Genomic DNA, 15,066 nt, shown 5'->3' on the forward strand with positions numbered 1-15,066 from the left:
CCATTAATTAAACATCCTGAGGTTTAAAAAGTCTCAAAATTTTAAAACAGAACAGAAATGAAGAGATATGGACAAATGTCTCTAACTGCACCTGCTTGAGCAGGGGAGCTGGACAAACTAACTTCCAGATGTCCTTCATTGCCCTTCTCTGGACTCTTTCGAGCACCTCCATGTCCTTCTTGTAGTGAGGGGCCCAAAACTGAACACAGTACTCGAGGTGCAGCCTCACCAGAGCCGAGTACAGGGGGACAATCACTTCCCTAGCCCTGCTGGCCACACTGCTTCTTATACAAGCCAGGCAGAGGGACCTGGGAGTACTGGTTGATAGTCAACTGAATATGAGCCAGCAGTGTGCTCAGCTGGCCAAGAAGGGGAAATGGGAAGGGGTAGGGGAAATGGGAAAAGAGCTGTGTCCTCTCCTCCTAGATAATCCTTTGAGAAGGGAAACTGCTGGGCCCTTGTCACGGAAGTTTCCATCAAGACAGTAGTCTATAAATTCTGCATAACTCTGGATTCTGCAGCTGGTTTGTGGAAAACTCTTCAATGTTCCAAATTTCATTTGGAAATATTGTCAAGCTGCCAGAAGATCTGTTTCACTTCAGAATAATCCTCAGAATAATATCTGGGCTATAACAGCAGGAATATTGCATTCTGATATGATTGATTCTGATTACAGATTTCTTGAAGGACATTGTCTCTCAACAAGACACAGCACAGATTCCCTTTTTCTGTACAGGTCTAGCCCTGAGGAGCTCTCTTCTCAGGGTTCTGGCCAGGCCAGAGTTGTGATATGTGGCTTTCAATCTGTCCTCTAGGACTTAGTCGCACATTCTTTTCAGTCTAATTTTGACATGACAAGAAATACTGTTGTGTGTCTTTAAGCAAATTAATCCTTGATGTAATATAAAAAGTTCTGTAGTACTTGAGTAGTGGCTTCTCTGATAAATGTCCCTATCAGGATGGAAAGGCACAGAATCTTGTATTTTGGTGTGTAAATCCATTTGCCCATGTCTGTTATACTAATATAAATGTAATAAATATTCAAAGGTTACATAAATGCTTAAATATTTATGAAAGCACTTCTATGAGCAAAAAGCTTTTTCCAGTACCTCTTAATAGAATCTCAATTTCAATGAGAAAACTTATGGGATAATTAGGAAAGAATAGTGATACTCAGCACTTTTCAAAGAGATGACTCTTAGTATTTCAGCTCGGTATTATCCCTCTTACATACCAGAAGGGCAATTGAAGCACACGGGGAGCTTAAGCTTTGTAGAAAAAAAAAAAAAAAGGAAAAAAAAAGTCATTAATTCCTCTAATAAATACAGAGTACCAGAATGACTTATCCACTGAATATACTGGCAATTACATAATATCGTATTGAAAATAGTAGACAGTGAGAACCAGCCCACTAGATTTTTGTGTGGTTCTTTAGGATTTTTTAAAATATGTGTCCTTGTTATAGAATTTGTGCTAAAATATTCTTCTAACAATATTTTCTGTAAAAAGGCAATTATTCTCTATTAAATTCAAGAGGTTTTGAGACTATGGTTTTATAAATTAAGAAAGTCCTAGGCTACATGAGCATTATGTGATGGCAACTTCATAAGAAATACTTAAATGCCTGGATGCATAACCCTGAATAATCAATAACTTACCACTGGAAAATGGAAGCTGCTTCAAGGTCTGTACTATTTATTTTTTCATGCTAAACTGTTTAAGTCTGGTAAGAGTTAAAGCTTCAGACCTCTGCTGTGATTTCTGGCACGATATTTACAGCTTTGCAACATGTAGATCAGCCTGTATAAGGGAAGCATCCATTACTGGAGTTGCTAATTGCCAATGTGACTTGACTTGCCAGAGCCACCCTTGCTCCCAATGACTTCACCTGGTGCTGTGTTCAGTGACTTGGAAAGCAAAGCCAAAAGCTCCCCTCAGAGGGAAAACATAAAGGTAAATACATTAATGAAGACTACGCTGATAAGACTAACATAATAAATGAAAAGCTTGATTTTTCACACTGCAAGCAAAAATAATGCCAAGAGTTGTATTTTTACCTATGACCCAACAAAAGAAAAAGAATGAATTTGTTTCTTGAAATAACCGAGGAATAATCACTCCCCTTCTGGAAGCAGTGATGACAGCAGGGCAGGTATTACACTTTAATAAATGACTGAAGTCTCTTACATTCTGCAACTCCTAGAATCAACTCCATGGTTTTCAATGAATGGCTGCAGCTTTCACGTTGCATTGTGCTAGTGAACAGCTGCCACCTTCCAAATGTGGTTCCAATCCCTGCAAACAGCCCTCAGGCAAAGTTCCCAGCAACTTGCACTAATAACATGAAGAAAAGGAGACAACTCTAAAGTCAGGCCATAGTTTAGGAGCAATTTGGACTCTCTCTGCTGAGAAGCGTCTTCATTTTCAGTATCAGCAGCCAGATTAGCGAAACTAACTAGAAAACCCCCAAAGCTAGAGAGCATTTCTTAGGGAAAAGGCTGTACATTATCTAATCTCATTACAAAGATTTCGCTGGCAGCTTCGCAGAGCAGAAGCAGTACATTTAACTAACTAAATATCATTCACTACGACAGAACTGAGAGAGTAAAAGGGGCACAAAATGCCAGCTGAGACTGGAGGGCATCTATTTGCTCCCAAATGACCAGCTTTTGAAGCTGAACTGTAGCTGCACTGAGCCACAGGAACTCTCTGCAGCTACCATTATCACATAAAACAAAATCTGTCTTGTTTTGTGCACTCTCAAGTCAAGTAATTTCTGAAAATGGGGCAGAACAGAGTTTGGCTACTACTCACTAGGGATATGCCAGACTACATAGACAGCACAGTCCCAAATACTGCATGTCAAAGAAAGATCACAGGGTAAATGCAAAGACTTTTAATTTCTACCAACTAGACACTTTAGACAGTAGTTACAAATTTGAGAACATAACATTGCTTGCTTTTTCCTAACTGAATATATATCTACAATATGCGAATTGACAATGTGTAAATTGTAACTATTAGCAGAAAAAGAAAAGAGAGGCAAATAATTATTTCTTCCGCCTATACTGTTCAAAAAGGTCTGGAGAAACCTGCCACTCTTCCCATCAAATCTATACCTGTCACGAGATTCATTTTATTTCTCCAATTCCCTTTCCTGGTCTTGATCTCACAACTTTGAAGTTGATTTTGAAGCACTTTCTGTGGATCTTCAGGCATTGTTACTGCCACTCTGCTTTGATTTTTCACTTGGGGTGTATAGGTTTTCCACACTGGCACCACTAACACAGAGAGTGAGCTGCATGAAGGCATGAGATTACAGGGAAAGAAGTCTGCAAGGATATGGCTTAAACCTTCCTTTAGCTGCCTTTGAAATATTCGCCTGTTATTTGATGGCAAAGTATTTACACCTTTTATTGTTGAATTTAAGTATCTCAGACTATGTCTGTTTTGAGTTTCAATTTCCATTGAGGCTGACTGTTTGGGCAATAGTGTCATACATTAATGACATAACATCTATGAAAACTCCACATATTGCTGGCTTATATGTCGTATTTGTATCTGACAGAAGTGTGCAATAAAGATTCATTTTTCTATAACACCTCTGAAGTTTTTTCGCTCTGCTGATGTATATTGATCCCTGTAAATCAAAGGACTATAGAAACTATCAGGGAGGGCAAAGAGGTGGACTTTCTCTTTGTAATTCTGTTCATAATATAAAATACCATGTTGGATTTACCAGAAGAAAAGCCTACAAAGTAGCAGGGCTTCAGAATGGCAAAACAATGGAATTTCCATGCTGTGACTTTCTGTTGTCTGAAAGCTTTTCACTTTCACACAGATCACACGAAAACATAGTATCAGAAGAGGAAAGAGGAACCATCGGATAAAAAAGTGCTAGGTTTGTACTCACAAAGAAATATAGCTTCTGCTTTTGAGAGCTTTCAAGGCTGTATTAAGCTGTGCTGAGTAGAAACTGTATTTGCAGTTCATCAGCTGCTGCACATTCATTTCAGGAAAGTAATTTGTGGTGCCCCTTGTGGGTATCTGAAACGTGTGGCCGATGGAGCATGTGACAAAGATCCCAGACTTGTTCTGAGCTTGCTGGTGTGTCCCTACAGCCCCAATCAGAGATCCTACCTAGCTCAGGACCCCAAAGCAGTGCAGCTGTGTTGGATCTCAGTGCAGCATCACATGGGCTGAGCTTTCTGCTCCCCATTCTGGAGCTAATCAAGAGAGGACTTGCATGCCTAAGTATGAACGCACAAATGCTTCACAAGGGGTAATGCAACTTTTCTGCATTCCTGCCAGTTTCACAGCTACTACCTTTTTTTTTTTTTTTTTTTTTTTTTGAAGGAGGCATCAACACTCCGTCACTCCATGAGCAGCTGCCTCCATGTTACAGGGGAGGAAGACTGCTGGTGGCTGCTACTGTTCAGATTGAACACTGTATGCTTTTGCTGCATCCTGTAGGACTTCTGTGAAACCACAGAAGAGAGCATTACATTCAAGCACGAAGTATGGCCTATTATTAGACCATATTGGATTCCAGGAAACCTTGTTTCATTTCTCCTTTTGCTTCACAGGGTTGAGATAGGAATAAGACTTGTTTCAATCAAAAGTTTATCCATCAACTTGTTATTCAGCGTGCTCATCTTTACAACAGTTGCACCTAGCTAACAGACTCCAAATAGAGTTTTATTTGATCTAAGTGAAAAATGAGCAATAAATCAATTGCATTATATACACTGTAGCAGCTTTTTATTGGAAGTTAGTGTTCTTCCTCGATCAAAATAGCTGGTAGGAACAACCAGTTCTTTCTTGTAAGCCCCTTGTTTTTGTTTTCTCCTATAACTGCATTGAAAACAAAATGTGAAGCCCTAAACCCTCTGAGTCTTGAAAGCTTTGCAATAAAGCCCCATACAAAGAATATATGTATATGCCAAGGTGCAGAAACTCAATGCAAGTTTGGATGCTTACCCTACTGTTTGCAGGAGGAGTTGAAAGGTATGAGAGGAAATTTAACAAGCCAGTGACCTGCCAGGATTTCTAATGGACTGACATCTTCTCAAACTCTGCTTCCCCTTGAAATCAACGTCTGCATCACACTTCATCACAACCACCACATCATTACTTGCCTCCAGATGCTGCTGGTAGTAAGAAAGCACAGGGAAGAACCCTCGGAGGCCATGGGAAGCTTGGTTTTGAGAAGACTTAGTTTGCCTCTGACAGATACTTATGAGATTCCTGCTTTGTTTGTTTTGGCACTATCCATAACAACTTTTCACTGAAACAAGTACAACTATCTCCAAACTCTGCTTAGGACCAGAAGCACTGATTCACTATGATATCACAACTGCAATGCTAACAGTGTAACACTAATTTCAATAGGAAAAGGATTGGATCTTCAATTGGTCCTGTGGAAAGCAAGCCATGAGACATTTAGGTCATTCCTCAACCATCTTGAACATGTCCATACCCTTTAGCGCTGCAGTGCACCAGGTAAGGACAGTCACATCCTGAATCCCATTCATCTTTGGGGAGGTTTTGAGAGACCAACAAATTTTGGCAGCACCACTTTCTTTAACTTAACACCAGACACCCTTCCACCATTAATACTTCTGACATCATCTGTCCCCATCTCACCATTCTCCGAGCCCTTGTTTTGCTCTCTTTTTGTTGCATGCCTGTCATGCCTGGAGGGATCCAGGGACCAGCTGGGCCCCTACACTAAGTAAATCAGGTAGCAGGAGCTGGTGCCTCAGCAGGACGTTGCCCCCAGTCAGCCCATCAGCGGTGGGGAGAAGCTGATCCCCACTCAGGTTGATAGATATGCAGAGTGTGGGAACCTCTGCTCTCACTCTGCTCTCTGCTCTCACTAGTATCAGCCTTGCTTGTGCAGAGATAACCACACAGTTTTAGGTAGGGCTAAAATAAAGGTCAGGATGATTTCCCTTATGCTGTGGTTGAAGCTTGCTTTTGAATTTGGCCTTACATCCAGCCCCTGTGCTTCAGAGAGCAGACAATTGTGTTGACCCAATATATATATAGCAACTGATTCAAGTCAGAGTACATACCTATTTGGTATCTAAGCAATATGATGAAAGGGCTTCCATAATAGTTACAGATATCTATTGTACATAGATCTCTCCTTTTTTTGTTTTGTTTTGTTATGTTATGTTTGTTGTTATTGTTTTTGTTGTGTTTGGTTGGTTTGTTTAGTTTTCCTCTGGAATATGATGAGACATTAAAGAGCCTGAGGGACTGTCCCTATACCATTAAAATTTCAGGGTAAACTTTCCTGATGGCTTTAATGAGTGCAGCATTGAGGCTGAAGAGTTTGATTCTTTATTAGATGCCTGCAGTTCAGCCACTCAGCTTGCAACTACAGTCAATTTGCTGGCAGAAAAATGCATAACTCAACTTTTAATAAAAATACCTATGGATGCTGCTAACTAGTGGTTCCTCTGCCTACCAAAGTGAAGACAGTGCTTTCTATGTCTCCTTTAAAACACCACCAGTTTTGCAAACACTGGAGGGCAAGAAAGAGCAGTGCAATTTCTTTGTAGTTATCTGAACAACTGCACCTGCCTGTGGCAGGGGGTTGCAACTAGATGGTCTTTAAGATCTGTTCCCACCCAAACCATTCTGAGTCTACAGTCCTCTGAATTAAAGAGCATGAAGCATAACTATTTGTTTGTGATTGGGTATATTAAAACAATAGTAAAGTATCTTCTAAATAATGAAGTGCTGATTACTTTACCTCACTAAATAGGGTCTTGTGATGTGGCCCCGATTAAAAATAAAAATAAGTTACTACAATTAGTGAACAACTATTTATTTATTTATTAGGATAACATCCATCTGTCAGCTTCCTCATTAGCAAACTGAGTCTTTTCTGCATTATGTGTTATACAGCCTTCAGACTGGCCTTTAATCTGAACAGATCACAAATGAACAGCACATATTCCAACATAAATTGTGTCTATTTAGTAAGAATTAATTTCATTGTATACATTTGTTTCCACCAGAAATGGCAAAATCTCTGAAATATGTATGAATCCTAAAGGACTATTTCATATGAGTAGGTTCACTGATGTTTGCAGTATTCACAGCAAAGTTACTCATGTGCATGAACAATTACTGGATTGGCCCTTTAAAAAAGATCTGCAACCTTGACAGTTGTCTGTGAGTCCCATCAGTATTGCTTTGAAAGCTTTGAAACCAGCAGTGGTTCCAAGCTTTTCACGACTAAACTAAAGTTCAACTATAAAAACCCCTAGTCAAATTTTCAGCCCCCAACAGTTCAGCGCTGCTTTGATCTGGGATTTTGTTTCAACCTACTGTGATAAGAGCAGGACAGCTGTGACACCTTGTCCCGAATTGAATCTCATAACCCAAATTACTAATATTCTTCCAGTGGCCTTTACCTACTATTAATGTCTTTCTCTGCTCATCAGTCCCAAAGAAAATAAGAGCCCACTGTTTATTAACAGCTACCAAGGGATATCTTAAAGGTGTGATCCACACTTCTGTTCCCTCTGATGATCACAGCAGCTGCATGTTTGTACAAATATTATGTAAATCTATGTTTTGATCTTAAAACTTTATCAAAGCTGTTAATGCGAAATGCTATTTGAAATGAAAATAAACTAGTAAATAAGGTCTTCAGAGTATGGTTCATGTCTACTACACTCACTCAATTTACTGATTATAAATACTAGCAATACAATAAAAATACAATGCCATATATGTAATATCCCTTCATGTAGTGGTGGGATAAAAGCTAGCCCAAGAATAATGAAATGCAAACCCAAAATGTTTACTGTAGATTCTGAAATAGCACAGAAGATTTTTGAGCTCAGGCTATTTTCACTGGGGGGGGGGGGTGGAATGTCACAAGATATTGCAAGTCTCCTGAAACTCTGCTCTCCTTCACAGCATGAAACCACATCTGTGCTAACTGCCAGGTTAGAACCTGGAACAGTATTTGCTCTTGAGTAAACCACACAAAGCTCTGGCAAAAGCAGCCACAATTGACTTTAATTTCCAGTAGATGAAAAAGAGGCTACGTATGCAACAGCAATCACTATTAATGGATCCAGATATATGGATCCTACTAGTAAATTCCAGCTTAGCAAAGCAGAATTTGGCTGCGGCTTGATTTTTAGTGCCATAATAAATTTTTTGTCCTCTTTTAAAAGGTTGGACCCCTGTGTGAAGGCCTAGAGCATTCAAAGACTTTTAAAGGTCAGGAAATCAACAGTGAATTTGGAAGTGAACGAACAAAGTGCTGTTTGGAGCTGAAACTACGAGACGATAAAAAAAATGTAAAAGGAGTTATAGTCAGCAGATTAAGACAGGATACGAACTATGCACTGAACTGCCTCGAGACCGAGATTATCACTGGGGAAGCTATTAGCTGTTACTTGTAGATATATCTTATCTCTACATCTCCACTGGGCTCTGCTACTGAGAATAATGTAATTACAGCCAAACTGAAGGCACTGTAAAAATTAATACATATAAGCTTTTATCTGATGGCCATTCAAATTGCAGGGCAAAAACATTACCTCTAGGCTGTTTACATGACCCATACAAATGGATACTTATCTAGTTAATGACAAATATTACAAGCTAAGTCCTAGCAAGCAGCAGTCCCCCCAACTTCCAGCATAACTGAGTATGCTTGTCTGAATCCAAAGCAATCAGAAATTCCACAGAACTGAAATAAAACAAAAATATCTCTGTGAACCTTTAAATGATAATATGGCTAAGTATTACATAGCTCTCATCAATATCTCATTACTTTTTTTAGCTTGTGGTTTAAATTCATCTACAGGCTTTCATACATTTAAATGTGTTTTTATTCTGCTATGAGAGGGATGCTTAGGAACACGAGCTGCAAACACATGCACCCTTTTTTGTTGAAGATACCATGATCTTGTATGAAGAAGTATCATTTATGATAAATAGACTTCTGTTTTTTAACAGAAAGTTTACTACCAACAAGACATCTAAAACAGTATTTTACAGGGCAAGATGATACATCCAAAGAATTTAACGTAAACCTTTATGGAAAATTTCAAAATGAATTAAGGATGAAATATTTTTGTGCTCCATTTTAAGGTTTCTGCATACTCTTAAAAATCAGAACAAATATAAACATTTTGATCTGACTCAAACACCAAGCTTCATTTGCCCACATAAAGAAATTTACTGGAAAATTTTCTGACCATAAATAAATAAACAAAACAAAAACAAACCACCTTTTTTTCTTTATGATGAGATGATAAAAACTTTTTGTTCAACACATTTCATTGACAACACTATTTTTTAACTAGCTGTATGATTTATAGCAGTTAGCTCTTATGTCACAGATGCATTCCTCTAGGGACTCTGTTTATATTTTTAAATATACAGATGACATTTTCCCTATTCGTCTGAGCAATTTCAAAACATTTCTGAAAGAAATCATACCTGAAACATTTCTCTAGTCAATTTCAATAAGCACTGTGTGCTAGCCTCAAGTTATTTGTTCCACTTTAACTTCAGAGTGGCTACATAGGGAGGCTTCTAGAAGCCACTTAGAAATGTTCCAATAGTGCAAACAGACTCTGTTTTAAGAAACCCTTTTAGCGGAGATAAATTACTTCTGTAGAAAAGAAGAGAAGAGCACAGCAGGGTCCCAAGTGCTAATCAAAGGACATAGTGCTTCAAGAAAACATTCTTTCCAAACAAATTGTTGGAGAACTGTGGTAGTCCAGGATGTGCTGCAATTACTGCAAGAACAACACACTCCTCTTCATAAGATTTGGGAATTTCATTTTTTTTTGATCAATATGCTCCAAAGCTTTAAAACCCAGACTTTTTTTCAGATGAATTTTTATGTGAGAAATCATTGTGCTGTCATTTTCTATGCATCATGTGGTGATGTATATCAAATATAACATAACAAATTCCTTTTCCAGAGAGCTTATGGACCCAGGGTAAAATCACACCTGCTCAAGGATCATAAACTACAAAAATCCTATGTAGAAAGCTGCAACAGAATTCCTGAACAGTACTGTCTCTGTACTGACTCTCTGCACAACTGTGAATTTCCTTCAGGGCTTTGACTACACATTCACAGCAGAAATAGTTGTGTTGCCGTAAGACAGTATGACCCCACAGGTATTTGTTAGTGTGTGACATTAAGCTGCTAGTGCTAAATCGATGGATCAGGCAATGTGAGTGCTTTCTAGCCACTTCTATGCAGAAAAAACTTCTTAATTCAAAACAGCTCTCAGCAGAATGTGAAGTCCACCAGGATGACTTTGCATTGCAGTTGCTGGGGAATATTTATCCAATCCATTCTACTGATGCAGCTGTGGAGGTGATAATAACAGCTGGCAAGGTAATAAGAAACATCTGGAGAGGCAGCACTAACAGCAGTGAATGAACTGCAATATTTTTGCAGTGAATAAACTCCATACTCAGAGGACTTGAGGTGGCATTACCAAGACATTTTAAAACTAGGACACAAATAAAAATTAAACACTGAAATTCTATTGAAACTCGGTGTGGTGGCTGTACTCATGCTGCTAACTCTCTTTTCTTAAAAATCCTCCTCATTAGGCTTTTGAAACAAAAGAACAATTAATTTGCAGGACTAGATTTAGTGTCTGTTCCCAGGTTATTATTATATAAAAAGACAAGAAATTTCAGAAGCCAGCATAGGGCATGAACTTACTTTGATGACATCTTCATCAGAGGACTTACACTCAACTGATTCAGAGATGTCTGTCACAGCACTGTTCTCCTCAATGGAGACCACTTTGATAGGTACTGCCACTGTTTTTCCTGTGAGAATTGCAGTGTTCAGTATTTCTGTATCCTGTACACAAAACAAAGTACAGCACTGTTATGAGACAGTTAAAGACAAAGATTGAGCACCAGCTCTTCAGGTGGACTTAATGCTCAAGAGAGATGCACTAATTCCCAGCAGCTAATGACCTAATCTCATCTCCTATTAGGCACAACTCAGTAATAAGTAGTAAAAGTCCATTTATATTTTACCTGCTAATCAAGCACTGTCACCTGCATTGCACATTGTTAAATAGTGAACAAAATGACCGCAACTCAGTTCTGTCCACAGGCACACGTCGCAGACAGATTATACTTTTTAATATTTGGGGCTTTTCCCAATATTTACCTTCCAATACATTAGTTCAGGATTATTACAGAACTGGATTTGATTGACAATAGTTGGGACAGGGTGCAAGAGTATCAAAAGCAAAAATACTACTCTCTGAATATAAGCCCATTGCAAAGACAGGGCCTCTCTGTGAACTTTGTATCTGGAACTGTTTCAAGATGATTTAATTTCCGTTGATATGGACAGTGAAGCAATGTAAGGAATCCAGAAGGAGTTAGTGATGCTATTAACTGAAAGGAAAATAACAAGGAAATCTGAAGTTTGAACTTGGGTCATGGCATATAAAAGCCTTTCAGTGCACCATCGACTAAGCTAACTCTTCTAACTCCTGAACTGTTTCAGCATCATTGTAGTCTCAAGATTCCCATACACAAAGATCTTCAAAGTTTTCTCCAACTTTTCAAATTCAAGCTCTATAAAATGAATAAAATATTCAGCAAAATTCTCAGTAACAAAGTCAAGAGGACTGCAGCTATTAATGTCAACAGCAGCAAAATGGGGCACTGATACTATTGAAATTGTTTTCAATTCAAGTTTATTGAGCTTGAAGTCTAGGTCAGATTTTCTTTTCATCTTGCAACTTGTTATTTCACAGGTTTTCCTACTGAAAACCATCAAATTAAAACAAAAAACTATTAAAATAGGTATTTGGGTTGTTTTAGGAAAACAAGAACTTTATTCCTATGGCATTTATGTAAACAGAGCTACACAACACAGTAAATTAGAGCCAGATTTACAAATAACATTATTGGAAAGACTAAGGCCATCCTTGGAACTCGTTATAAGATGGAGATCCCCCTCAGCCCACACTTCCGTAGGCAGACTTACAGAGAAACAAGTGTTGAATAACCCACATAGCTTCACCAAAAAGAAGGTTCAACATATTTTTTTTTGCTGTGCATTTGGCTATTGCAAGTGCTGTACGTCCTTTAAAATTAATCTTTTGCCTCAGTCCCTTAACACCTTATTTTTTGTGGCTCAGTGTGTTAAACAGTGTGAACTAAGGACTCCAGGGTGAAGGAGCAGCAACAGACTTTGTGGAAATGACAGGACATCTTTTCAGGCTATCTCAGCTCTGCTTTGAAATTATTCTACTCAGATCCAGCATGTCTTTAGCAACCGATATGAATTACTTGTAGAGAAATCTAATTTAAAGGGACAGGTCCAGAGGAAGAGCAATACCATAAATAGAAATGATTTTCAGATTTAAAGCATACTTTGTGGCTTGGGGATTTATCCATGTTTGTATTTAATGTCAATCTATGAAGTACAACACACAAAAAAGTAAATCATATACATCCAAAACAAACAGACAGACAAACAAACCCCACACCACTGTGGGGTTTGATAGAAGAAGAAGATAAAAAACAAAATGTGATTATACAGTGAGATAAAACTTCTGTGCTATGAGCATCAGAGTGAATAAATTACCTGAATTTAACTTGTGACAACCTGCCTGGGAGTCACTAGAACTTCCTCCAGCTCAGCTTTTCTTGTGCCTGCAGTGCTGTGTAATCAGTGACCCCAACCACTCAACTCCCAGCCTGTAGCTCTGCTTGGGGTTGTTGCACCCCAGGTGTAGGACCCAGCACTTGGCCTTGTTGAAGTCCATACAGTTGGACTCAGCCCATCGGTGCAGCCTATCCAGATCCTCCTGCAGAGCCTTCCTACCCTTGAGGAGATTGACACACACACCTAACTTGGTGTCATCTGCAAACTTACTGAGGGTGCACTCAATGCCCTCATCCAGATCATCGATAAAGATATTAAAGAGGACTGGCCCCAGTACCAAGCCCTGGGGGACGCCACTAGTGACCGGCCTCCAGCTGGATTTGACTCCATTCACCACAACTCTTTGGGCTCGGCTATCCAGCCAGTTTTTAACCCAACAAAGCATATGCCAGTCCAAGCCATGAGCAGCCTCTTTCTTGAGGCGAATGTTGTGGGGAACGGTGTCAAAGGCCTTACTGAAGTCAAGGTAGACCACAGACACAGCCTTTCCCTCATCCACCCAGTGTGTCACTTTATCATAGAAGGAGATCAGGTTCGTCAAGCAGGACCTGCCTTTTATAAATCCATGCTGACTGGGCCTGATTACCTGCTTGCCCTGCAAGTGCTGCGTGATGACACTCTAGATAATCTGCTCCATGAGCTTCCCTGGTACTGAGGTCAAACTGACAGGCCTATAGTTCCCTGGGTCTACCCTCCGGCCCTTCTTGTAGATGGGTGTCACGTTTGCTGGCCGCCAGTCAACTGGGACCTCCCCTGACAGCCATGACTGCCGATAAATGATGGAAAGGGGCTTGGCCAGCTCCTCCACCAGCTCTCTCAGTACCCTCGGGTGGATGCTATCCGGCCCCATCAACTTGTGTACATCCAAGTACTGTAGCGGGTCTCCAACCATTTCCTCGTGAATTATGAGGGCCACATTCTGCTCCCCATCCCCTTCCACCAGCTCAGGGTGCTGGGTATCCAGAGAATAACTGCTCTTGCTGCTAAAGACTGAGGCAAAGAAGGCATTAAACACCTCAGCCTTTTCCTCATCTCTAGTAACTAAGTTTCCCCCCGCATCCAGTAAAAGATGGAGATTCTCCCATGCTGCCTGTCCCTTCTGAAGAGCCTATAGCCAGACATTGCAGCACTCCAGACATGAGAGTGGTCTCACCATGTTTCCGTGATGGCAACCAAGTCATAGCCTGCGTGCTGCACAATGGCTTCCGGCTCCTCCTCTTTGTTTCCCATGCTGCGTGTATTAGTGTAGATGCACTTCAGTTGGGCCATTGCCTTCTCCTCTGGCCTAGACATTATTCCTCCTGGCACACCTCCAAGAAGCCTTATTTCAGCCCCGTCCCCCTTCTTACCTAGTTTAAAGCCCTCTCAATGAGCCCTGCCAGCTCCTGGGCTAGGATCCGTTTTCCCCTTACAGATACGTGAGACCCGTCTGCAGCCATCAGGCCGGGTGTTGAGTAAAGGTCCAAAAAACAAAATGGTTCAAAAAAACAAATTTTCTGTGTTGGCAACAGCCTCTGAGCCACGTGTTTATCAGGTGCGCTTACTGTGTCCTCTCTATACCCCTCCCTGCCACTGTAGGGATGGACGAAAACACCACCTGTACTCCCCTAAAATCCCATTTGATAGTCTTCAGGCTTCCCTCTTCAATATTATCACTGCCAGCCTGGACTATCAAAAGAGGATAGTAATCAGAGGGGCAAACCAGGTTGGGAAGCTTTCTGGCATTGTCCCCGACCCTGGCCCCAGGGAGGCAGCAGACTTCCCTACGCGTAGGGTCAGGCCGACAAATAGGGCCCTCTGATCCCCTGACAAGGGAGTTGCCTAGAATGATTACCCTTCTATCTTTCTTGGTGAAGGCAGTCTTGAGTTGTGGAGTTGACTTCCTCACCCTAAACATCCTCCTGGGCAGACTTTCTACCTCAACCTCACCCACCAGTCTCTCAAGCTCCAGGGCCTCAAACCTATTGTGTAAGGGCACCTGGGAAGGTGGGGCCGGTAGGGGTGGGCGTTGCCTGCAAGGTCGAGCAGGGACCATTCCTCCTGAACTCCCAGGTCCCCTCCCTCTGCCCAACTGTGACAGGGCAGGGGGTCCACCCCCATTTGGGGTGTCTCAGCTCGGTATCTCTCCTTCAGGCCCTGCAGGGAGTTGCTCCACCAGTCTATCTCCCTCTCACACTCTCTGATGGCCCTCAACCTCTCCACCTCCTCCTTGAGCTCTGCCACCAGGCAGACCAGGTCATCCACCTGCTCGCACCTCACACACACAGTATCTCTGCCTCCCTCAGAGGGCAGCAACAGGCTCAGACAGTGTCTGCATCTGGACACCTGAACTGCTGTATTTTTGAGTGGGCAGTCAG

At 40.8% G+C, this 15,066-nt stretch overlaps 1 protein-coding gene across 9 annotated transcripts in view; it reads right to left on the reverse strand.

Annotated features, from left to right (window-relative positions):
* The window catches only part of TMEM132C (transmembrane protein 132C), a 217,827-nt gene that overhangs the window by 21,316 nt on the left and 181,445 nt on the right, over positions 1 to 15,066 (reverse strand). For 8 of the 9 annotated variants that reach the window (XM_027469968.3, XM_027469967.3, XM_027469970.3 and 5 more), the window contains one exon: positions 10,733 to 10,876. The exons of the other annotated variant lie outside the window; for it this stretch is intronic. In XM_027469968.3, the coding sequence (XP_027325769.2) occupies positions 10,733 to 10,876 (144 nt within the window). The remainder of the gene's footprint in view (positions 1 to 10,732; positions 10,877 to 15,066) is intronic. 9 annotated transcript variants of the gene reach the window in all.

The sequence above is a fragment of the Anas platyrhynchos genome, chromosome 16 (genome assembly GCF_047663525.1).
Source record: "Anas platyrhynchos isolate ZD024472 breed Pekin duck chromosome 16, IASCAAS_PekinDuck_T2T, whole genome shotgun sequence".
Lineage (NCBI taxonomy): Eukaryota > Metazoa > Chordata > Aves > Anseriformes > Anatidae > Anas > Anas platyrhynchos.